The following is a 27,417-nucleotide window of genomic DNA, read 5'->3' as shown; positions in this document are numbered from 1 at the left end:
GTTTGTTATCGCTATTCCACTGAAATTCCTGAAGGGTTCTTTCTCAAATTTCAAATGCAGGTTCCCTTTGGTCCCTAGTTGTGCATATTGCATTTTTGGACCAATCTGAAAACAACATGGCTGACAGGCAGCCATCTTGGATTTTGACAATTGAAGTTTGTTATCACCATTTCTCAAAAAGTAATGGAAGAATTTTTCTGAGATTTGATATGTATCCAGGTATGTTTCCCTTAGTCACTAGTCTGGCATATTCCATTAGAGGACCGATTGGAAAACAACATGGTTGACAGGCGGCCATCTTGTAATTTGATAATTGAAGTTTGTTATCATTATTTCTTAGGAAGTACATAAGGGATCCTTCTCATATTTCATAGGTCAGTTCCTCTTGGTCCCTAGTTGTGCATATTGCATTTTTGGACTGATCAGAAAACATGACCGACAGGTGGCCATCTTGAATATTGACTATTGCAGGTTGCTCCTGCTATATTGTACTATGGGCTCTTGTATCAAGTTATCAAAAGTTTTGAAAGAAGGAAAAAGAAGGAAAAAGAAGAGAAGAAAAGATCACTCTTTCATTTGACCGATATAGATCATTCAATGGTGGGCGCCAAGATCCCTGGGGGATCTCTTGTTTAATTGATCTTTTTGAAACCTAGTCGGCTTTTAATCATCTTTTTACAAAAGTTTGCCTGAAGTCTTCTCTCACATTTTCAGTCAATCTCATTGAAACTTGGGAGGATGTATAATTATTTTAATTTTGTCCAGTGATCACCTCCTGCTCACTTAGAAACTGTGTAGACATAATAATCATGATATATTGTAGAAACTGTGTAGACATAATAATCATGATATATTGTAGAAACTGTGTAGACATAATAATCATGATATATTGTAGAAACTGTGTAGACATAATAATCATGATATATTGTAGAAACTGTGTAGACATAATAATCATGATATATTGTAGAAACTGTGTAGACATAATAATCATGATATATTGTAGAAACTGTGTAGACATAATAATCATGATATATTGTAGAAACTGTGTAGACATAATAATCATGATATATTGTAGAAACTGTGTAGACGTAATAATCATGATATACTGTGTTTTTCTGAGCAATATTTTGATTGTAAAATTTTCATATGTATTGTTGTATAAATGAAATACCGGTAACTTGTTGAAAGAGTTATTGCTCTTTGTTTATTATTTCAGTATTTTAATTGGGAGATCATTGACTTTTTAAAACAACTTCAAGAAATTGGTTACCATCACATGTAGTTATGGTGTCTTATGCACTAGTTTGTTTGATTCGTGTTACACTTTCTTTTTATGTAATTTGTAACAAGGACCCGTTACTTTGACACCTGATGGGTGTACATTGTTCCACCCCGCGGGACTCTTGCTTATCAGATAAATAAAATTCAACGAGAAAAGATTATCGTTCAGTTGATTTATTCAATAATGATGTTATCACGAAAAAATCACAGCACCAAGCACTGACAACATGTATGAACAATTAAGCCTTGTTCTCTTTTACCACAAAACTGGTACTTCACCAGCACTTGGTTGTAAGCAAAACAATAGTAGACACTGGCCACAGTGATTTAAGTGATGAAAACAAATCTACTTACTGTTCATGTAAACTGCAAAACCATCAAATTTCCAAAACTACTTCATCAGATAAATCTCACCTGATTCTAACAAAAAAATATCAATCAAGTTCCTGTAAAACCGAGCTTTCTCAAATGTTTACTGTTCACAAATACAATAATCATCTTGCACTGGGGAAAAAATCCTATGATTACATGCGTCATATTCCACCTCATTACACCAGTTTTGAGCACTTCAGTCCAACTAGAAACATTTTCTACACTTTCCGTCTACACAGTTTAAGATAACTCTCATGTAAGCTGTTTTATACTGTATGAACAGAACTTGCTGAAAAATATTTCCTTTGAAAACAGAACAACAAAACAAATATGTTAACTACGGATGCTGCAAATCACTTTATATTTATATATATACTTTGTAAACTATACTTCAATGTTTTATCAACGAATGCTTTTAATTCACAATAGAGAGGATACTATTTCAACATCAGTAAAAAAACATCCGTGAAATTTACATGAACAGAAGATTTAATTCTGAATGTATCTCCCAAAGAATGAACCTATTGTGAAATTAAAGAAACCGATTCATATAATAAAAAAAACCCAATAAAACAAACATATCTGATGCATACATGAGTACATAAAAACAATAAAACAAAATATAAACCAGAATCAAATAAGACACGAGTATATAATGATCTCCTTGATTTATACACAAATGGTTAATAATACTATCAATAACAAAGATTGACACCACAATACAGAGTTATAACATGTGACATAGTACATGTATGACTGCCAAGGCGGAGAAAACTCCATGTAAAAGTAAGTCTATGTAATATACCATCTATGTACAATCAGTGCCGAGTGAACTACACTGTTGAGATCACAGAGCATGTCAAATAATTTAAACTATCCTACTTCTACAATATTGTGCAATATATATAAATACTGAAACAAGCTTACAGTTGTAGACAACTTTCTATCCTGCAGTATGGTTTGTGATGTTCTACATTTGGTCCAACACTGGAATATGTCACAATTGTGTACTAGGCATATTTTACCATCCTGTATATTTACAACAGATTGTAAAGAGAATTTTTTTAACTACAAACCTCGGAAAAGTTCCCTTGAAATAAGTTAATCCTTTAGAAGTTTGTATTTTATATATGTAATTATAAAGTTACTGCATGTACTGTAAAGCGCCTTCAAATAATTATGCAAATTAAATATGGCATTATTATATCATCTACTACCTGTATTATTACTACACCACTGGAATGTTGAATTCCATACTGGACACTTAAGGGTATATGCTATCTTACAGAAGAATTCCACACAGACTTATCAAATGAAGTTATGAGTGGTAATCATTCTGTTATATATGATATTTATGAAATGGATTTGTATATCTATAATACTGTATCTTTAACAGAATTTTTTTTTTTTTTAAGAATTAATCATTTGTGCTGTTATAATACTCTATTACATGTAATACACCTCTGACAAGTATTAAAGTATGCAATGCATTTACAATTACCTGATTTTTGAGAAAGGAATTATTTGAAAGATATAAAGATTGTGTGTATTTGTAGTACTCTTGGTATTTCTGATCAAATAATACTACTAAGTAAAGCTATCAAAATGTGAAAATACACAAATCACAGGCTAACACTGTAAGATAGCATATGGCCTTAAACATTTAACACTCCTCGATGAAATATGTGAATACCATTATTCAAATATGTTAACTTTCTTACTGTGATAAAAAAATGTGTTTTTTCTTTGGTATAAATATCTAGTATATATTCTGTTTTAAGTCCCAAAACAAAAACAGAATATTTTACCGAACTTTCTACAATGGGTAACCTTGTCTGCCACTTCTATGATAACCATGATAACTAACATTCTTTCCAGCAAAAGTGAACATCCATCTTCAAATTAGCTTTAAAATAATCAACATAACCTAACAATGAAAAACAATTCCTTACACAATGGAAAATGGTCTGGTTTGAGGAAAATGGCGATGTGAACGCACCTTTGAGATCAATACTCACTAGAGGGACCTTGCCCTGTCAAGCAGTGAGTACATTATAATGGCCATAGACTCGTATATCAATTAAGGCTATTATGTCAATATTGCAAAGTGATAAACAATACAGCAATCCCAGTAATAAAATGAAAGCTGCTGTACACATGCATGTTTAAAAATTGTGAAAGTTATTATTCATCAAATGAATAAAACAGGATTACTATGAATATGTTTAAATTGAACATATCCATCAGAAACTAACAGTGAGCCAAAAATGAAGATAATGATTAAAATGAACTGAATTAATTTTAGCACACACTTTTACTTTCGATCTTTATAAAAGTAGACATGCACTAGTCGTCACACAAAAACTTGCTTTTAATATTCAAATGACTGTGCTTAATTCTTTCAGAATCAGAATTGAAAAGAAAAAGTTGCATCCATTCTGTATAAAAAAATTCTTTTTTGGAAATAATGAGAAAATTCTATAACATTTAATGCCAAATAAAAAACTGTATTAATCACTGATATTTAAATCCTAAGATAAACCTATCTGTTCATTCTTCTTGATTTACTCCATGTATAAGAAGCTTTTTATGTGTTGAGCATGCATAATTTTCTCAAAGAAGTGCTAGTAAAAAATTTGTGTATAGCATGCAGTTTTCCCCGAAGACAAAATTTGATTCTGTGCAGCTGTATGTGGTAAACATCGTCAATGGAACTAATGATAAAATGCTGAGGTAACATGTAGCAATGTTATTTTCAATTTTTAGTTTGATACCAGTAATTATTATATAATTAAAAACACTTAAAGAATTTGTTTGTTTTCAATCATAAATGGGTAATCAAAATTTCAAAAATGAAATGAAATAGACGTGTCAGTAGGGCCATAATGATATGGAAGCTAGAGTTATGTGAAAGTAGGACCATAATGATACGGAAGCTGGAGTTATGTGAAAGTAGGACCATATGATACGGAAGCTTGAGTTATGTGAAAGTAGGGCCATATGATACGGAAGCTGGAGTTATGTGAAAGTAGGACCATATGATACGGAAGCTAGAGTTATGTCAAAGTAGGACCATATGATATGGAAGCTGGAGTTATGTGAAAGTAGGGCCATAATGATACGGAAGCTGGAGTTATGTGAAAGTAGGACCATATGATACGGAAGCTGGAGTTATGTGAAAGTAGGGCCATAATGATATGGAAGCTAGAGTTACGTGAAAGTAGGACCATATGATACGGAAGCTAGAGTTATGTGAAAGTAGGGCCATAATGATACGGAAGCTGGAGTTATGTGAAAGTAGGGCCATAATGATATGGAAGCTGGAGCTATGTGAAAGTAGCTAGGGCCATAATGATATGGAAGCTGGAGTTATGTGAAATGGCTTATACCGGTATTTACACACATTGATATGCCTTACTGTTATGAACATGTTCACCAAGTATGTAAAAAACAATAGTACCTGTATATAAATGTAAATATCTGTTATTGTGGCAAAATTTACAAATGACCAATTGTGACAAAAGAATTAACACCTCACACATGGATCAACCCTGCTTATAACACTTTTCAATTTGGTCAATCTTAATGAATATAAAAACGTACAGCTTTTACAAAAAGACATATGGCAGCAATTCATATGGCAATACATTGTGAAAATTGCAAATTGCAAATGCAAAAATCTGCTGGTTGAACAAGGTCTGCTGCTGCTATCTACACAGCATACATGGTTATGCATGTTATATTTCATATCCTTGTATACATGTATTTGCACATTTCATTTAACTATCAAAAATTAAACTTTTAAGCAAAACCCTGAAAATCTAAAGACATGTAATCGAGATCTTCATCTTGCTCATCCATATCTCTGCAACAAAATATTGTTTGTCTTGGTATTTTGATATGCTAAATTATAATAACTGGTACATAAATAAACTACATACCTTGTCGAATCCAAGATGTTCCATACCACAGGGACGTCGCACGAATTAACAACCCACAGTACAGATGTATTACATGTATTAATACATACAATACATTGACCATTGATTGGAATTTGTACCAAGTTCCTGTGTTCCACACTGTTATATCACCATACACACTGAACCTAATGAGTCTAGTGTATTGCCACATGACAAACAATGTTCTGTGACAGATACATGAAGCTTTCTCTGGTACAATTTACCTCTCATTCATTTAGCAGTGGTAATCTTACTTTATCAGCAGGGCGTACCACATCATAATACTGTAAGATACGGGCATACAACATATAATACTGCTGATTTACCTTGTAAGCTCTTCGACTAGTAATTTATGTCGCTGTACAACTTTGACTAACGTGTTGTACAAACATTAATAAAGCAGATTAAAACCTAAATAAAATACGGCAGCTAGTTCCCATCTCAATACAGAGAATACGACTGCTAGTTCCTACCTCCATACACACAACATGGCTGCCAGTTCCTACCTCAATACAGACAATATGGCTGCCAGTTCCTACCTCAATACACACAACATGGCTGCCAGTTCCTACCTCAATACAGACAATTTGGCTGCCAGTTCCTACCACAATAGAGACAATATGGCTGCCAGTTCCCCACTCAATACAGACTCACCTCAACACAGACAATACGGCTGCCAGCTCAGACAACAGTTGTTTAGGGGCCAAACCTCAACAACCAACTGATGAAAGACAACAGTTGTTTAGGAGCCAACTTCCACAATTGATAAATGACAACAATTGTTTATGGGGCTAAACTTCCACAACTGATGAAATTATGATAAATTCAGTGTTTTTGGCTAGGATAACTCAAATCTAGAAAAACTTTGTGATATTATCAATGGTAGATTTTCTCCACACTTCTCCATTGCTCTCCTAGTAAAATCAGCTAGAATAAGTCTAACATGTTTATATGAAACATCAGGTAACTATACCCGATTACACACAGCTGCTGGCAGCATTACATTCCGACAGTAAAATCTGAAAGTCTTGATTCAGAAAAAAAACATTTGTTTTGGTTTAGGTATACCAGTAATAAACATCATAGGATCAATCAAATTGTAACAGATTTAATATGACATATAAAAAATGGACAAAACTTGCAAAATATTACAAAAGCAAGTGTTCATGATGATATAAATATTCAAACAGGAAAAAATCTTTGCATTTTTCAATTATAGACTTGCAATAAATGTCAAATTTCTAGTATTCTGTGTCTCCTCTGTATTTAAATCGCAGCTCAAAGGGCCACCACAGAGAGCAGATTACACACAGATGTATGAAGAACATCACTCAGATTTATAAAACTCAAGCAGATCATCCCTTTTGGCGTTGCCAAGCAGATTAGGTATACCGATTAGTTTGTACAAATACACTTTTGAACATTCTGAGGTATAAACAGCAGATAATTACAGTTCAGCAGTTATCAAAAATTATCTTAATCCTTACTTGTAAACCAGACATCGAAAAGTTAAAATGAATGAAGAGCCCTATAGATGTGGCCAAGGCCAAAGTGGATGTTTTTCTTTGTGAAGTCTTTGCCGTGGTAAAGTGTATTGATTGATACAATTGGTGAGTGTGGTCTTTGAGAGTGTGGTAATTAGTCTGTGGGCTCGTCGATCTGCGGCTGTTACAGCCTTAGTCAGGACTGGTACAATAGTCGTTGGTAGTGGGGAAATATCTCCTGGTCCGACGTATGCAGAGCAAACTTTAGTGACACTAAGCAAGCAAACTCAAAGCTCACCAGTTCTTTTCTGTTTACACGTAGGTCATCTTCTATGTGCTGTGAAAGTTAGAGAAAGATAATCAATAAAAATGAATAGTTCATGCAACACTGAATAATGTTTTCAAAATTCTAAATTGATGAAATCCTAGTTGTCAAAAGTACATCTAACAGAAACAAGGTAAGAAATCTCATACGATAAGGGTTTAGTGAAATGTAGTACATGTATATATAAAAAATCACCGTGCTCGAGTCTGATGTATTGTACACAATAAATGGAAACCAGTATTTGTTTGGGGCATACAGATATGGTAACGCTCAGTTCAATGCCAGTTCATGGCCCAAACTTATATTCTTCAGAGAACTTTTTATACATCAAGAGACTTTTTGGGAGTCACCTTTGACATCAAGTCCAATTCATTTATTCAAGCTATCAAACTTGGTAGCAAGTGTGAAATCAGTGTCAATTATTCCTTTTTTACGGTCACTCAGTGTTTGGTTGGTACTTTTATATTAGGCAATAAAGGCATGTCTCCGAGTAATTACATAATTACAGGGGCATATTCAACAACTTTTCCAAGATCACATACCAAGATTAATGACTTTTCAAGGTCAAAATTCAATGACTTCCAAGACTATCAGTACTATTGGTGTGTTTTTCTTACAAAACATGGCAAGTGTAGCCAAAAGTGACTTTCAGCTCTGAGGCTTTTTGAAATCCTTTTGAAACAAATAAAGATATTAAACCACTACAAGTGTATCTATACAGAATGTGAGTAAGTAATGGTGTTTTACCTCTATAAGTTTGGTGAGCTGATCACCTTTAACATCGTTCAGCTTGGCGGACAGCATCAGGCATGCTCCTGCACACAGCTTTCTGTTCTGTTTGTTTATCTGCAACTGTCAAGTCAAAGTACTCCCGTGCAAGCAAGTAAGTGTTAATTCTTACTTACAAGCCCGGGGAATACACAACAGGGTTTACACCCCAGCAACAGTACTTACTTCGGAAAGGATCTTAACATGCTAAACAAAATCACCTGAATGTCTACCACATACCAAAGCATGTTAAGCTAGAAGTAAAGTATTACTGACCAAATATTTCTAAATTCACAGCAGACATAAACATGTACATCTGTAGGATTCCATTTTAATTTGAGAACGGACACAAATATATTTAAACTATTCAATGACCTCCCAATAGTTGCAATACCACAGTTAATTAAATTTGACATTTCATAGTATCAACAAAGTTTGAACTAATAAACAGGAAAACTTACCTTCAGAATCAATTTTTCAAAAAACACATATGCTTGTGCTACAACCCAGATATCCAGTCCACACTGAAATAGACCATTCAGAGTTAATGTTGTCCTTTCTCGGTACCACACAGCTATATGGACTATACCGGGTATATATAATATCTTATCTTGTCTTCATTAATTTATAACATACCATCTGTTATAACTAGACAATGTATTATAGACATGTACTTTATTGAATATTAAACTCTGTAGCCTATCATCATTAACATATTGATTCTTTATTAATAGAAAAGTTGTGACTTAAAATTATTTGAATATATACAAAAACATAATATATTATCAACATTAATTTTCAAACAATGAATCACTTTTGTTGGTCTGAATAGTAGTACAAAGATGATCTTAATTTGGAAGAATTGGAGTACCGAGAGAAAATCTATTGGTTTGGTTTGACAGAGTTATATATGTAATGTAAATCTATTTTAATCTGGTACCTTTACAGAAGCAATCTGCCGTAGCTCCCTTTTCAGACTAAAAAATAAAAGCAGAAACAGTTCAAATTAAATATTTATTCATGATGGTAATGGTGTTCATTAGAACAGTGTAAAAAGTATAATAAACAACTATTAATCATACATTAACCAAAAAAATAAATTAAAAGTAATGTGACACTGTGTATGCATAAAAATTGTTTAAATTTGCATGAATTATAATACTTTTTTGGCATGTTTTTTTTTTCAAGCACATGCTTAAACCAACTTAATGCAGGAAGCACTAAAGATTAAATATATATCTATAATAGAAACATAAAGTGTGCTAAAAGTACAGAATAACAGCGAGATGAACAGGTAATACATATAGACAACCCAAGGAATATGTACATTATATACATACAAAATTTGATAATTTCAGGTGACAAACTTTGGTAATATCAGAACAAATGGAAGAAAAAAATACCATGGAAATTAAAAATACAGTTTTAATCAAAATCTGGTTCCAGCGTTTACTATATATATATATATATATATATGACATCTCTGTACCTACCTTCTCAGCTTTGTAAGGGTCAACTGGATATTAGGGAACTTTTCTTTAAATTTTTCATTCAATTCCTTCTTCAATGATGATGGCTTGACATAGTCAATTACAGATGTCTGAAATATAATAACAACGTTATGGTAGACTTTGATAACACTGACAATCACCTACATAACATATGTGTGTTTAAGGCACCAAGACAATTGAGCAGATTCCAGTCCCCTTCAGTAAAGATGATGAATTTGAACAGGAACAAATTGTAGACACTAAATACTTGAGAGACCCTTCATGTTCTATTAATAGTGCCAGTAATAATACCAATAAATTTGCGAGATGCATATTAGCAGGTACAAGTATAGTGTTGTCATACTAATCATTAACATCATGTTTTCCATGTGGCTTCATTATCTAATTTAGTTAATCCTCAGACTTGAACAGTGAAGTTGGAGTGTACTTACCAGGTAGGAAGTAAATCTAAGCAGGTTTCTGTATCGACCAGACTGAAGCTCTGGGTCATCAAGTGCACTGGGGTCGTAGGGTATATCAACCTCTTCCTCTGGTACTGGTGACAGAATATAAGATTATTATTATATAACATGTATACATAGTCACTAATAGGCATTTATGACCTCAGCTGGTACAAGGATGTAACCCCCTTCAAAATTAATAACTTTAAATTACTACTACAAATCATTTATAACACAACAGGAAGTATTCCATCATTTTGATATAATGTCTAGTGGATATTGGTAGTAATTATCAACAATGCGGTAAACCAGACACAGACTGGCCACTATTTATCATAGTCTCCACCAACAACAAACTGAGTCTGCTCAAATAATCATCTCCATAGAGTCATAGGCTTATGACCATGGCCGACTCAAAGTGTTAGCATCAATTCAAAGCGAGAATCAATGCAAGATGTATATATTATGAGATATGGTGTGAATATGAGTTTTGTGGATGGTTCATGTGATAGCCTGTATAAAGGTTTAATTTTGTGCTAGGTGCTATAGCGAGTGATATATACCCCTCCCTTATCCATTTTTAAGTTGGGGGCAGTAATACAACATACTGGATATAACAAGAAATAAATACCCTTACTGTTTTCATTACTATATAAAATAATGATTTCACCTAATGTATGAACAGAAATACAATTTGAAAATATCTTTAATCATGTATACAAATACCAAAACAAACATCACCAGTTATACTTGATATGGAAAGATAAACTGATATTATTTATGTAATGTACACTGTAATTATGAAGATATCATTGACAAGTCTGTTTAAATTATATATATTACAAACTATTGATATAAAAGAGTTAATATTATATTATTTATTTAGCTATTATCTGTACAAGTCAGTTTGCATATTATCCATATACATATGTGCACACTATATGCTTTCATTTCTTAGGAAAGAGTGCAAAGCTAGCATTGCATTAATTACAATAAAAGACCTTTGTGAAGAGTTCCATGTCACAATATGTGTTAGAATGTGTGTTAGAATGTATCAGCTGAGTCAGATACAAAACTTACACATCACTACCGATGTAGGATTTCCCTGATGTAATTAGTAAATTAGTTCGATATTTATTTGTGTGAGCTTGCAAACCTTGGTCAAGACATTTATCAACTTCTACTACTATGTAATTCAATGGACAATCAGCTTGCTGAAATACGAATGCAATGAATTTAATAGTGATCTTCAAATTCAATGTTTATCGCAAAAATTTCATCTTCCTGTATCTCAATATTATGAAAAAGTTTATTTGGTGTACGACAGGATTAAAAGAGATCAGTGTAAAACTGACTTTACTCTTTTGATAACCTACTAACAGTACTCCAACAAAGTTTCTACAGACAGTGTTCCTGGTAAAGATAATCTCAAAATGTGAGTGAAAGTAACTTAAAAATTACATAAACACACACGAAAACAACTCATTTTAATCACAAGCAGTACAAACTCCACTCATACACTAACATCTATACCACTACACTGACATGGACAGCCATCAAGTTCCTATAGGTATACCAGTGAGACTGATTCTCCCTTTGTCTGGTAGCTGATGACAAAATGATATAATTGTGTCCCATTTACATATCTACAACTAGCTATAACTTCAATGTGGATAGCATATCATGATATAACATCAATCATAAAATAAGGTTTTAATATCAAATAATACTTTAATCAACTTTAATTTGTTTTGCTTTGATATATATTGTTCAGTTACTTAATCAATGCTTTTTTTTTATTACAGGTAACACTCATCTGAAACTTCAACAACGTGACCTGTCCCCAACTATATCCATTATTACCAGTACTACCATGCTTGATATGTTTTGATCAGTTTATTAAAATACTAAATATATGTAATTGTCAAGCACTGTACACATGTTACTTCTAGATAGATATATCAGGCCATATACAAAATATTGGTCAAACCAATGAAAAGTAATAGACTAGGTAAATTTTCCCAACTGAAATATTTACCTGATATATATACATGTACCAGTATTTTGAAAATTATTGTATATTTTTCCCCTAGTTACATTTACATGTACATCAAGCACATGCAATCCTTACATATAAATTGAATTAATATATATTACAGAAGCAGTACATTATTTTGATTTTTTTTTCACAATGAAAAGAAATAAGAATATTTGGAAAGGTGTACAAACTTAGAGAGGAAGGATTATCAAGCACACAAATACAAATTATTTTACAAACATTTCTGCATAATCCAATATTTTATGGTTGGATGACTATATCAGTATGCATTTAGTAAAAGGATGCATATTCACCAATAAATCACATTTTCTATCAAATCCCATTGTCACTATAGAATACTTTAGCTTTACCCTATCACTTTATTAAAGAAAATGCTTTGAAAACTGCTGATATTAGTTTTCATACCAGCTTTGTTAGGTCATTAGTGAGCATGATTAACTACAGGAAGTGATATCATCTACTGTAATGCTTTCTCCTGTCTGTTCCACTACCAGATAAGTTACAATTTAACATTTATAATATACTGAAGTATCAAAGCATGACTTTTTGTGTACAAACTATTACAGTTTTCAGCTCAGATTAACATTATCCATATTAAAGTCTCCTTCCTAGTTTTGTTTTTGTTAAACATAATTAACACGATTAAAACTAAACTATGTCATGCAGACAGAGGTGATAATATATACTGTAAATGTGGAAATTTATGTGAGGGGGAAAATTCACGCTGATTATGCAGAATCCTTTTGATCGTGAAAGTATTCCCCACGCTTATTATTTTGATATCAAATTGCATAATCTCAAACTACAAATGGGTGGATTAAATGTGAAAATTACCCCCATGCGTATAGAAATTACAAATGGATGGATCGAACGTGAAAATTACCCCCATGCGTAGTTTTCCTATCGCAATTGTGAAAATAAGCCCCCACTAAAATAACCAACGTTTACAGTATAAAGTAAAATAAATACACTGTTTAAATGAGCTACTATTAATATGTAGCATTAAAGGGTAAGCAAAATATTTTTGAATCCAATTAAAACCAGCACACAGCTGTAATTTAGTGTCTGTGCCTTTAAACCTGTAAATTGTTTTAATTGGAAATAAACAGTAGCTATGTACAACATATATGTTTTGATGCATTACATTCACAGTTCTTATGGGTATTGGGGAACCATAGAATGAAAGGCAAACAAAGCTGTACTGTGTGTGTACCTCAGATATATATTACCAGTTAATCAGCAATGTTGCTATCAATGAACAGGTTTCTAAATATGAAACCCCCAGAAATATGTACCCACAAAAATGTCAGGTTCAGTATTCTGTAAATTGTTTAGATCCCCAAGATTCATTTACTGTGATTACATCATATCTACTGCATTCATCTCTGTATTTTAATTAACTGAACAATCAATACAGTGAATGCAACATAATTAGGACACGGCACACAGAAAGCAAATAAGCATGCAGAGAAATCAGGCTTAATACCAATCAATATCAATACTACTATGCAAGATGCTAAAAGGAAAATATTACTGCAGGCATGGTAAAACTCTCAACGACCAAATTACACTATAATCAGGTGAGCTATCCAGTGTAAATTAGGTTGACACCATCCAAGCCTCATTGAGGGGAGAGAAAAGGTGGATACCTCTCTGTAGGCCTGATGCTATCACAGACGAGCGGTGTAAGTGGGTGGGATCGTAGGACACACTTCTACCAAACTCACGACCTGAGCAAAACATAGTTATTTCTAGGCGGTGAACACATGAATATAACAAAAAACATTCATGGTTATTTCTGAGTAAAATCCTATTAACTAACAGTATGTAGAACTAAGAAAGTCAAGATGATTATACCTAGGTATATGTAAATATAATATAGTTATGAGATGTAAATATATAGTATCTATAGCATGGAAACAGCCAACAGTTTCTTAGTTCCATCATGCAGCCTAAACAAATCCAAACCCACAAAGCGTCGTAGGAGGTAATCTCCTCAGTTTCATCATGCAGTGTAAACAAGCCCAAACCCACAAAGCATCACGGGAGGTAATTATAAACCAAAAGTGATTAGAATACTGCCCCATGAATGTCATAACAAAGTTCAAGCCATCATGCTAGTGCTAGTTTTAAATGTAAATCTGGTTATAAGAATAATATTATTATAATAGCCCTCCGAAAAAACAGGGTTCCATACAATTACTGGACTTATGTTGAAGGGTAATGCAAGTACATTGTACCTTATTTTACCGAGTATAAGCACAGGGGGATATAGTGCACTAAATATACATATATATATTTAATACCAGTAATAATAATAAATATAGAATAACATTTGATTCCAGTCCATATTAGAATATTAACAATTGATTAGGTAATATCAAGCCAATAATCAGCAGGTAATAAACAATGAATCAATCAAGTAATCTGTTAAAGTTATCTCCTCCTGTAATTGGTCAGACATACTATGACTCTTCATTCTCGACAGTCCTATGCTATCTTACTTTGATTTTCATTGTATCACTGTTTTTATCAAGTTTCAATTTTCAAATCAATGATTTTTTTAATAACATTTTAAAAATGCTTTCCATGCAAAGGGAAAACAACTCAAAAATTGGGTATCAAATCTGGGATAGCATCACTTAGAATGAAATTCCTACTGCACCTCCATTCTGTTTCACTGGAAAAGTACCATCACAACAGTGAATAACTCTCCTATCAAACATCTCTCACTGGAGTATGACATCATAGTACGATGAATGGGGTCCATGTTTGGATGAAATTTCAAGTTAAGTAAGGACAATGGTATGAACTACCTACAGAAGTACATTTTTCAGAAAAATAATATTCCTCTGACAGTGTGGATGACACACAACTTATCTTATTTGGATAGAGTACAAAAACTGTTCAGCTCAAACAAATGATGATTTTAAGTTAGACTTTGGCTGCCACATAAGAATGTATTCACTGATCTACAATTTTGACCAATTATGTAGAAGTCAAATTATTCTATAGGTACCACCTTGATATGACTTGATAAAAGGACACTGACCCCTACTCCACCCCACACATAAAAATGATTCAGTGTTTATGGTATTACAGTGTGGATCAACACCAAAATCTGTTTGTGTGGTCATTAGTAGAGTGCCATATTACATTTTTATACAAAGGTTATTTCATTATGCTTTTTTGGGGTTATTATTTGCGACATTAGTAACTATTAGTAGATATTCGTTTGATACAAAATATAAAATATGTGTATTGTTAAATGCATAGGATCTAAGATAAATCTTCAGAAAAAACTGTGTATTTTAATTGATATTACTATATAATGTGTAATTCAAAAACACATGAAACTTAATTTAATCTCAAATGTTACAATAAAAATGCTCAATTTTATCTGTTTAAAATCTGTAGGCAATTATCGTCGGAATGACAAAATATTGAATGAAGCTACAACCACATTCATATGATCTCGAACTGACTTGGTAGCTGCATGTGCACACCAGGTAAGCATGGGGCAAGATGTCAACAAAAGCTATGAGGCCAAGGTAGCAGGTGATTGAGGACCAAACTATATATTTGACAATTTTGTCCAAAGCTCGATCTCTGTCAATGTTTATCAGATTTACTTTCTAGATATATTTGATGCTAACCACACAGCAAAAACTGCCTATATAAAGGATAGGAGTCGAAATTGGATACTTTTTGTAGCATTCTCATGTGTACACATGTACATGTGATTATAGAAGAAATCAGTTTCCGGAACACCTTCTGTATCTTTCATTCAGAAATGGGCAAAAAGTGTATCATATGTCAGTTGAGATTTTAGCAGATAATTATGTTTCTGAACAATCATAGGTCAAGTGAAAATGCCTATCCATCATTTCATGACAAGCACTGATCAGACTTGTATCAAGCACATTTTTGTGAATTTATGCATGTTTAGCTATCAATTTTAGGTCAGCTCCTTGGCTTCTGGGATATCGACATTTTTATTCATTTATCCATCTGAGTCTTTTTTCCTGAAAATTGGGCATCAATTTTACGTACAAATATCATGATCCTATGACTTTTATTGTATTTTTCAAAAAATTAAAAAAAGATATGAAAATCTCTGAAATATACTTTTCAGTGTCTAAATATTTATCATGCTTGTTTAATGATATTAGGTTGTAAGTAGGTCTCATTTAATAAAACTCACAGTAATATGTACTAAATGAAATAGGTGTCAAATACTTTCAATAAAGCAAAATCCATACATATATGTGTATAACTATCAATCTGTTTTTCTAACAATGTGTTGAAATAAAATTCCTAATCTATAAAACAAATAGCTACTCACAGTTACCCCACGATTGATACTGCTGGTTTAGAACTGTATACAGATTTTACATTCAATATTTTGTACCAAAAAATAAAAACAACTGTTATACAGTTAATACCTCAACAACTCTTTCATAGTTAAAAACTTATTTACATGATGATTTGATGTTTATAAACAAAACATAAATCGCTATCCCTCCTAAAAGAGCAATACTTCTTAAATCATCAAGTAACAAATTAGTAAGATGTATATATATATGATACCCAATAATATAACAAAATTGTCACTACAAAAATGACACACTAAAATATGAATTCTGCACTTTCAACATTATAAGTACAACAGTCCGATATGACACCTCCTGGTAGATCACCTATCCATCAGTATTTCTAGCATGACCTGATGCATACTTTAGGAACAACACCAAGTAACAACACTCTTTACATGTAAGCATAACACAAATGGTTGTTGACATACCTGTACACAAAGGGGTGTCTGGAATGTTAAGGGGCACCTGCTCAGACATGCTCCGCCGCAGCAGACCCTCTTTGGATGCCACCAGAAGCTCACAGTATGAGATATCCTGTTGTCACAACAAGCAAGGAAAGTTACTTCACTCTGACAAACCTTACATCTTTTTTCAAATCACAGATAGTGCAATCATTAATTCAGGGCATCCAGTAGACCCTTGAGAGTATGTTTTTGACTCCCCAAATTGAGATCTGACTCTTGGTTTTGAAGAGACTTGTCTATTTGACATATGTTTTGACCCCTCATATTTCTCAGAAATAATGATTTGACTTCTGAAATTGCTAAAAGTCAAGGGCCAACTGGATGCCCTGTAATTCATTACGTATTCCATTGCCGTCATAAAAATCTACAACAGAAATACATCTGAGTTTTGATTATTTATTCATATTTTAATGCTAGATAGTGTTACCTGTCCATCATCAACCCGCACAAGTGCATGTAGCCCCAGTTGGATCTGTCCCTCAGCTGAAGATTTGGTGCCAGAGTGATGTCTGGTCCTGGTGATCAGGATGTCATCTTCAGACCTGTAAGATATAACTTCTTACATCAAAAACATAGACATATGTACATAATACATTAATGAACCAAAAGACTTCAGTCTGCACATGATAAAGCAGCGAAAGTAATAATCATGATCACACTTTAACTGTAAGACAAATATTAAATTACCTCAGAAGTTATTAAAACATTTTCAACTGATATCTTTTAATACTTTATATATAGTGGCACTGGTGTAAACATGATATTGTATTTAATTTACATTTGAATCAAAGCACATTGGTCCTTACAATACATTGTTCCTTGTACAACTTAATATGAAATATATCAATTTATCGTATTATCATGATATTAAAAGATATACCACTGTCAGAATTTTTTACCATTATTTTCAATATTAAGTAAATAATACCAAAATAATTTGGTTCCCAGATCTGGCTGTGAGCCACCTGATGACATTACAAACGTCCAGAAATGTTCTCCTGTCATTATATCTCTATACATTGTAGGAATTCATTTCAGATACTGAAATATATTCCCTTTTTTGAAATACTTGCAATACCAATATTCATTTCTCTTTAATTATATAAACTGAATATATACTAATTATTATCAATGAAAATTCCCATTAATAAAACAAGTGACTACTACCATTTGTCCATTTGATGTTTTAATGGGATTTGCTAACATATGAAACCTATTGATACTGATGTACATATCAATAGAATTATCATTTCTCTATACTTGTGTTGACACACTGAGAAATCCCTGCAATCTCCGCTTACCTCCCTTGGATCTTAGTGCGACTGTAGGGTAAAGTGGAACAAACAGCAATGGGAATCTTCCTCTTAGAGACAAGCAACAACCTGTGGGGAAATAGAGGCCTCATGCTGGTATGGCCCAAAAGGGATCACGGCAACTCAAACCAGTAAGCATCAACAAAAGTTATTATTTTAATAGAACTTGTTCACCGATTCATGCAGTATGAAAAAGGTTTGTGAAATTCAATATATGTAATTATATATAACAGGTCAGTAATAAATATATATTTCAGCTTTCATGGAAAAGTGAAATCTTGATATGATTCAAAAATGTTTACATTTAAGCCATTCAAATAATGCCCAAATAACAATGACTTTATGTGGCTTCATTGATATTTAAAACTCAAAATATAACAATTGAAAATAAATGAAGAAGAAATAATCAGGACATCCAGTAGACCATAGAGAATGTTTTTGACTCTCCAAAATTATGTTTGACTTTTGGGATTGGAGGACCCTTCAGTTTTCTCAGATAAAGTGATTTGACTTCTGATATTGCTAAAAATTAAGGGTCAACAGGATGCCCTAAATTATCAACAACCATAAACTTACTCTTTTGTTAATTATTTGACACCCAGATATAAAAAGTTAATTTTATGATTTTCACACAATTGTAGTAAAACCAAACATGCAATGCAAACATCAAACAACAACTGTATACATGGCTATAATTAACTTATAATGCCTGATATCCCACACAACAAAATACTCTGGCCTTCCGTATCCGCTATACAATTTACATTGTACTAAGTCAATTAGTCATATCTATGTATGTATATTGTTAAACTTTCAATTGCTTTGTGTATTGATAAGAATATAAAAGGAATCAACACCATAAAAACAGTTGAATTTCACTAACATTTTCAGACCTCCAAAATTCCATTGAGGGAACTTTAGACACATGTGGAAAAAGGTAATTTCTCTATGTTCCCATTCTACAAGATGGCAGATATCAGTAGCACTAAAAGACTCTGTAAAGAGGATATGTTTGTTAAATTATTCAAATTGCCACTAAATTCTCATTAGCTATATCATATATTATTTAGTGACGTGATACCTTATTGTTAGTAACATTATTATACTCCCCTAATGTTACTATGTATTGCGTCATAATGTCGTAACTAAGACATCAAAGACAATCGCCTGAAGATGGTCACTGTATTAAGGCCTGAAAACGTTAGCATAATTCAACTGTTTTTACAGTGTTGATTCCTCTTCTTCAAATATATTGGTAATCAAGTCGTCAGATGATCTAATTGAAAGAATCTTATCAAAGATTACTTACTTTCTAACCAACAATCTCAAAAAAAAAAAGAATTATGTAAACAACCTTAGGTGTAAAATTGTTTCAGATACATTTTAAAACTTGATCAAAACCAACACCTACATGTACAATCTTATGAGGATCCCGAAGTAACACGGATTCCTGTAGTATAGCAGTAAGCTATCTCGGGGTGCATACATTTGTAAAATTGGAAGGTCGATAAAAAGGTATAGCCTTATACATGTACAAGAAAAGGAGACAATGGAGTGTGCAGTATGTACAGGTATACATGTACAGTTTCCAATCTAGTGTAGAATGTTTGGAGCATAATTCAGGTAATGGATGGATGGACAGACAATACCATAGAAAAGGTCCATGTCATATCAATATGAAACACTCAAAATACTTTCATAGAATGTTTCCCATGCACACCATGTAACAAATACTAGGTTGCCATAGTTTAGCATACAGAATCTCACCTGCCCTTCCTGGCCAACCTCTTGCTGTCCGTGGGGGACATAAATCTGATGGATGCATCTCGGTTTGCCGAATCACTGGATTCATTGGAAAGGGAACTTGACCTTCTGTACCTGTCAACTGATTAATAATGCTACAGATACATAACTAATGTTTAAGAATGCTTATCTTCTCATGTTTTATGAAATTGACAAAAACAATGTTTCAATATGGAGCGATATGTGATACTGTAATCAAAATCTAAAGCATTGATCTTATGAACTAATTTAACTTATCTGTTAAATATTGTATCAAGATTTTGCCTAATAACTAAATAAGGGAGATTTGCATCTTGAATTTTTTACTCAATGTTAAAGCAACGAATGAATTTGAAAGTTCAAAAGAATATTTGTAGTTATAGGAGATATTATATGAAAACAACACAAAGTTCAATAGAATAAAAATGCAATTATCATACAGTACATTCTTAAAATTTCAAGAACTTTAAAAAACATTGATGTAATGCAAAAGTTTAAGTTTTGTGTATTTTACATAACAAAAACTGAAAGCTACATGTGGAAGACAAGCTGGTTCGTTTATCAGTTTGGATTTTCCTTGAAATGGGAAACTCTTCTCTGAGGTAACACATATCAGTTGTAAAAATTGCCATAAAATGCCTTTCTGATGGGCATTTAGATTTAATTATTCTAAGTGTAAGTGATCATGTGAACTGAATGGAGTTGTTTGTAGTAGCTATAGGAGTTTTGACCACTGCAGTAAACCTTATCACAAACTTTATATCCAGATATATTACCTCTGCCAGGGAGAGTTCAGTCAATGTTACCATAATGATTAACTAAATACCGATATATCATTTCAAGTTTGTTTAATGTTAATTGAGTCATTATAAATCGTTTTTGACCTGAATACGGCAACTTGCTCAAGTGAGAACATCATATGTTTGCTGAACATGTGTGGCTCACGATCGACTACGATAAATCCACTCAATTGCTGATAAATACACCATTTCAAGGAATTAAACATCAAAATAACTATTTATATAAATTTCTTTATTTGTTCAATGTTTACTTACTAAATGCTTTATATATCGAAGAATTAAATCATAATCCTGCTGTTGAAGGAAACAATTACAAATCCCAAATCACATTCACGACATTCATGCATCTGACCGGCAATGGCGACCGCATGTACCTGTGTATAGTGCGCAGTGGATTTTTTCACTTGTCAATTTTTGAAAAAAAGTGTACACTATAAGCGAATATTTAGGGTACTACCAACAAAAGATTCCCTAGATTTTTAATTTTATAATATAAATGATCTGATTTATCCATACTGTCAGTGATCCATGAAACACTTGTCTTATATCAGTAATTATCAGGTTTAATTGAATGAAAACATGATTTTGCGGTCTGACCATGATCTAACATTTTGGCATTTCTCTCACCAATTGTAGTTTCTTCCTAAATACATGAAGAATAGTTTAATAAAATGTTAACATAGAGAAATTGAAGTTTGTAAGACATATGCCTTTAATTCATGTTGATATTATTGATATCCTAGTCGTAGCCACAAATTAAGCTAGCTTCATGTGAAGCCAATGTAATATAGCTGCCATTTTGACAGATCACATCACATAATCGCTTAATTTCACCAAATTTCTTAAAATCTTATGGAAAAAATGACCGAGTTTGTAAACAAAAATGGTGTCAGCCAGTAAATGACTTGAAAATAAAGGAAGATTTTGTCTCATGCTGAGACGCATGGTATGTATGGGTAGTACGCTTAAGTTCTTGACCAATAATGATTTACAAATAACATACTGAATCTTTCAGTAATTGAACCGAGTTTTAAAGAGAAGCATTAATGTACATTATAAATAACTGATATATATATATATATATAATGTTCATCATAAATTCAAAAATAATAACATCAATATCGGATTTCACCTTTTTTTCAAAAAACATTCCATTAAGTGAAATTTTCCATTTACTGCTTTTTGAACAAAGTTCATTTTGTGCCTTCAAAATTGAAGAAAGCAAGAATATGTGAGCTAATTTAATAGTAATAAAGACTGAAGACATAGTTCGATCTGTCTCAAACACATACGCCTGTCAGATTGCATTTGTCCAAGTGAGTCATTCAGAGGCTGAATCATCCTTCTCCTGGCTAATCTCTCATGTTCTCCAGAGTATGATCCTGATCGTGAAAATCTTGAAAACAGAAAAATTAAATTTCTTCAAAAACAAACTGATACATGTACATGTACTGCAAATAAATAATGCATTGTCAGTAGATATCAGGTCGCAGTCTTCTTAAGTGTATAATGACAATCCTTAAAAAGAGTAAAATGTTGTGTTTAAAAAAAATAAAATTCAAAGACAGAAAATGATAAAATCACATAGTTTGAAATATGTGATCTGGGATTGCAGATCTGATTTCCAGAACCAAGTGATCAAAGCAGGATTCACTCCAGCTTTTTAAAATTCTTTCCCAAATTTTTGATTTTCACCTAATCTAATTTCCTTTTCCTCAAAAATCATTCTAAAACAAACAAGTTACATTTTCCCAGTTATGCTACAAACTCAAAATATCATCTGTTCTTATTCATAAAATTTCTTTTGACCACATTTTCTAAACTTATATTCCAAGCACACAGAAGTGTACATATGTGACAACTCTAGATAAACAGTTACAATTATCTATATATGTTACTCAACACTGGTGTTAAAGTACCACTTCATGAGCACAGACATTTTCTCCTTTTCCTCATCATTGACTGTAAAGAAAGAACAAGTCTGTTTGCATGCACATTGAGTGTGTTTATCACATGTTCAAAATTGCTACGGAGTCAGGTCACCTCAGCACTTGGGGACATCTCATCACTTATGGTTCAAGACACCTTAGCACTTTTTCAGAGACAACTCAGCATTTTCAATAGGACACCTTGGCACTTTTTCTTTATACAGCAATTAGTGTGTTAATTTCTTATTACCAGATAACTTCTATTATTGTTCTTCTATATTTTTATCATGCACATTTGTGGATACAAAAAAAACGAAACATGGAATCCTAGTTACAACAAGGCCGTGTTCGGTTTGTTTTCACATATATATATGTACCTTTTCATGCACAGGTAGCTGTAATAACAACAACGAAGCCATGCCCCTACACATTTTATGTAAAATACTGTAATCTATCACTTTTGAAGTCTGTAGACATTTTGAGCTAACACAAAGAATACTTCAAATATTTCTACAGGTAGGCCCTATATCGATTGGTGATGCTACAAAAAGCAATTACCGTTTCCAATCTATGATTGTACTTTGTACTTACATTAGCGATTTGATTAATTAGTTAATTAAGTTTTACTATTATATATATACCTCCCATTGAACTTTGCAATTTATTTAATAAGAAGTTTGATATACATCCCACAGTACATAGTGATTTAATTAATTAGAAGTTGGATATAGGTGCCTACGTATGCATCCTGTTAGACATAACAATTAGAAGTTTGGCTATTTTATATACATGTATACTGTTGTACTTAGTGATTTCATTAATTAAAAGTTTATTAATATAAACAGCGATATGGCATATATTATGGTTATTATATGCTACGATGTAAATGTGTCTCAATTTATTCATTTTTTGTGTCATTGTATCTTTATTACGGTCTGTTATATCTACATTTATAACGGTCTCTTGTAGCACACGCTTCAAAAACCAGTTATCTTTTCAAAGAGAAGTGAATGAAGTATATAATAGTATCATAAAATATTGTTATTTATGCTAAAAAATATAATGCAATAAACATGAAGTTGAAAAGAAGAAAATAAGTGTAGGATGAGAGTCGAGATGTTGAGTTGCGGCCCGCGTTGTACCTTTTAGTCGGAGTGACATTGATAGACGGAAGTGGTTCTGGAGTAACGGTTGGTTCGTCGTTAGGAATGACTTCAATCTGCACAGACACAATGTGCTGGGTACCCGCTGACTGCGTATCGACGGGTACCACACTTCGAGTCCCATCGACACTTTCGTCATCACACAATTCTTCGTCCAGAATTTGTTTTCCTGAGACAGCTTTGTTTACATTTATATTGTTGATTTCTTCGACGTTTTCATCTTTGAGTCGATGGAATTTTCTATTAAACATAGCATACTTTGTGTCTTTGTGTGTTCCATCCAGAGATATGTTTGATAGAAAGTTAACAGCGGCTATTTTTCGACGAGATCGACGTTTATGTTGCTTCATATTGGCAGTCGCCATTGCACGATGAAAGTCTCGTTTGGAGCGAGAATTACTGCGAGATTTTACGAGAGAGGAAGAAAAGACATCTTCCGTTTTGACAGTTTGGGAGACTGTCAAAGTCTTGTAGGGAAGTTTATTTGACAAAAACATGTTCATTTAGACGAAGTAATCGGGATGAATGCTGATAATATTGAGCCGAATTCAAGTACCTCTAACCGAGTGGTTAGAGCTAACTTGATGGAAGGCGTAGGGGCACGAGTTGTTCGAGGACCAGACTGGAAATGGGGAAAACAAGATGGTGGGGAGGGGCATGCTGGAACAGTTCGAAATTTTGAGTCTCCAGAAGAGGTTGTTGTGGTTTGGGATAATGGAACAGCCGCTAACTACCGATGTGCAGGAGCCTACGACCTAAGGATTCTAGACAGTGCTTCAACAGGTCTTGCAGCATTGTTTTCATAAAAACCATCTGACCACATTTTGTCATTGTTGATGTTGCCATTGAAAACATAAATGTAACACAATAGTTGTTCACAGAAACTCATTCATCAAGATTTTCATATAAAGAGTACTACTACATTGTCATAGACTTATATTCATTATAATATGTAAAGTTTAAGACGTTGATGGTTGATCGATGATATCAACAGAATTATTTAATTATAAAACGTCCGATTTTAGTGATGGGGTTTATCACTGACACTAGCCCAAGTTTCCTCTAGCCCTGACAGCATGTCTGTTGTAGGGCCAGAGTGCATTACTCATTGAAAACATGGAATTCTTTGACACCTTTGCTAAAATTTTGGTGCTAATGCGCCAAAATTGGGCATGACATAACCACTACCTTACATATATGGATAAATGAGATATTGATTTACCCCAAAACACCATGTCCAATTTAGTCACATATTGCTGGTCTATTCCTTCTGTATAGACCCTCACTTTACGCTGGTCAAAATTTCCCACTTGACTTGATGCCATATTGCTATGTAGGTTGCGGACGGCCTAATCACCCTATCAGTGTGTGATATAATGAAAAGAATTTTTTTTTTATTTCTATAAAGATTTCCACTTATCTAATTTGTAAATAATGTATTCTTGTATTAGGTATAACATATTTAAGGGAAAAATAATCTTACTTTTCTTGATTCAAACTACGTAAAAAGAAAAACCAATAAATGATATTTGGTCTTTTCGGTCGATTGCATTACGATTCGGGTGGTTAGTTGTACGGTCACTTACAAAATGGCAGGTCAACAGTGTGAAAATTTTGATCAGCCTCAAGCAAGGGTCAATACGGCCGGAATAGAACACTAATATGGGACTAAATGGATGTTTTGAGGTAAATAAACATCTAGTGTATTCACAAATGTCGGGTAGGTAGTATGTCATGGCCGATTTTATTTTATCTGTATCAAAATCTTAGTGACACCAAACAGTTTCAGAGAATTCAACGTTTTCATATCATAATGCGCCCTGGCCCTACACCAGATACATTGTCAGGGCCAGAGGAAACTCTGGCTAGTTTATCACCTGTTTTCAGACCAGATTATAGACTGTCTGTAGAGTGTATGAGCTATTATAGTATAAGGTTATAGATTCATATATATATTGCAAAATTTGATATTACAAATAAGTTTTATCCCAATGTTATACATTTGAAATGGGAAGGAGTGATGAAATATACTTGGACTTTAAATTATAGGGATTAATTTTTACCAAATATTTTACCGTGCTAGGGCTTGGTTATAAAGGGAAATTCACATTCCCGCTACCACGAGCTGGTAAGGTACACATATTCTCCTTTATAACATTAAATTTCCAGACTTGATCATTGTATATAGTACACATTAAAAAAAATATTCTTGCTTCATATTTAATGAGACGTATATTAGGCAAGTGATGAGGATATTTTTTCCTATTGTTTCTCAGTAGTATGTTCTGCAAGTCAGTTTCACGAAGAGAAACTTTACTTGTATTTGTATTGGCAGTTATGATAATAATGGTGAATTTTTTTTTCAAAATGAAAGCAAAAAAAAAATAATTGACACAATTGTCAGTTCTGTGAATGTTGCAAGGTTTACAATATCTGTTTTGATTCTTGATCTGATGAAGTTTGAGTTTGTTAAGGGAAATTTTATTTATTTATTTGTTAACTTTCAGGTTGGTTTAGTTTGGTTTATTTTGTTTAATGTCCTGTCAATAAATTTATTATTTTCAGGTATCAAACATGATGGTACAATGTGCGATACATGCAGACAGCAGCCAATATTTGGGATCAGATGGAAATGTGCAGAATGTTCTAACTATGATGTGTGCTCTGTTTGCTATCATGGAGACAAACATAACCTTCGTCACAGATTTTATAGAATCACTGTTCCAGGGTCTGATAGGTAAGTACAATACCATAACAAGTGGTACCTAATTAAGTCAGGTCAAGTGCTGCGTGTATATAAGATACAGGTCATCTCTTGATTTTATTTGATAATGATGAAAACTTGGGTATCTTTGCAGAGTTCTCAATGAACTATTAAAGCATGTCACTGCGACATGCTATAAAATCTCGCGACATGCTTTAAATTTGTGTTAATATTGAACAAAAATGATGATAATATTCAATAGAGGTGGTAACTCAGGAAGCCACTAGATATCAGTCAGTCCAATATGACCTGCTCCAGTGGACAGTAATTACTGCCTCAGGTAGCTATTGGTCGAGGAAGGGTACCAATTTGTTTTCTCAACATCACAGTTACAGGTGAAAGTCAATCGACTGTGGTGTTGCCAAAAAATGGCTAATGATCTTTAAATTATCAATATCTTAAGATTACCAAAAGATGAGCAAATCAATGGTTTGGTATGTCAAAATCGCTTTACGTACATTGTTTTTCATATGTTAGGGATTGGCTGACAAACACATAGGTGCCGCCATCTTTAAATTGGAACTCCTCGTATGTATTCCTAACTTATGTGAAATACATATGAGATGTTCCACAACTTAAACCAGTAAATGCAAATTCAGATATTTTAATGGAACATCAAATAAAAATA

General features: G+C 33.0%; 2 protein-coding genes across 9 annotated transcripts in view; one reads left to right on the top strand and one right to left on the bottom strand.

Annotated features, from left to right (window-relative positions):
- Positions 1-1,437: 1,437 nt before the first annotated feature.
- On the bottom strand, positions 1,438-24,411 carry LOC117325175 (CDK5 and ABL1 enzyme substrate 1-like). 5 transcript variants are annotated; one of them, XM_033881173.1, is made up of 13 exons: positions 24,005-24,411; positions 22,227-22,330; positions 20,120-20,237; positions 18,341-18,421; positions 17,467-17,581; positions 17,004-17,109; positions 16,545-16,577; positions 10,132-10,235; positions 9,683-9,789; positions 9,130-9,166; positions 8,651-8,713; positions 8,169-8,273; positions 1,438-7,433 (listed from the first exon to the last, which is right to left on the bottom strand). In XM_033881173.1, the coding sequence occupies exons 1-13, from the start codon at positions 24,388-24,390 to the stop codon at positions 7,293-7,295; spliced, it is 1,500 nt and encodes a 499-aa protein (XP_033737064.1). In that variant the 5' UTR covers positions 24,391-24,411; the 3' UTR covers positions 1,438-7,292. The 5 variants fall into 5 exon arrangements, with proteins under 5 accessions (XP_033737064.1, XP_033737066.1, XP_033737062.1 ...); XM_033881175.1 differs by lacking the exon at positions 16,545-16,577 and adding an exon at positions 14,865-14,879; XM_033881171.1 differs by lacking the exon at positions 16,545-16,577 and adding an exon at positions 13,849-13,929.
- Positions 24,412-24,443: 32 nt separating this feature from the next.
- LOC117325174 (E3 ubiquitin-protein ligase MIB1-like) overlaps positions 24,444-27,417 on the top strand; it is a 75,683-nt gene continuing 72,709 nt past the window's right edge. For all 4 annotated transcript variants that reach the window (XM_033881170.1, XM_033881167.1, XM_033881169.1 and 1 more), the window contains exons 1-2: positions 24,444-24,808; positions 26,591-26,762. In XM_033881170.1, the coding sequence (XP_033737061.1) occupies positions 24,547-24,808; positions 26,591-26,762 (434 nt within the window). In that variant the 5' untranslated portion in view covers positions 24,444-24,546. The remainder of the gene's footprint in view (positions 24,809-26,590; positions 26,763-27,417) is intronic.

Source organism: Pecten maximus, chromosome 4 (genome assembly GCF_902652985.1).
Source record: "Pecten maximus chromosome 4, xPecMax1.1, whole genome shotgun sequence".
NCBI classification, from domain to species: Eukaryota; Metazoa; Mollusca; class Bivalvia; order Pectinida; family Pectinidae; genus Pecten; species Pecten maximus.
Note: the sequence above shows the minus strand (reverse complement) of the source record. Positions and strands in the feature narration are given on the sequence as shown.

Bases quoted from the DNA above. Each gene is read 5' to 3' on its own strand.
- LOC117325175 (XM_033881171.1), bottom strand. From the start codon at position 24,390: ATGGCGACTGCCAATATGAAGCAACATAAACGTCGATCTCGTCGAAAA. The intron at 22,331-24,004 runs GTACAACGCGGG...TCTGTTTTCAAG, and splicing joins AATGTCACTCCGACTAAAAG to ATTTTCACGATCAGGATCAT. The intron at 9,167-9,682 runs GTAGGTACAGAG...TTTATTTTTTAG, and splicing joins ACCCTTACAAAGCTGAGAAG to TCTGAAAAGGGAGCTACGGC.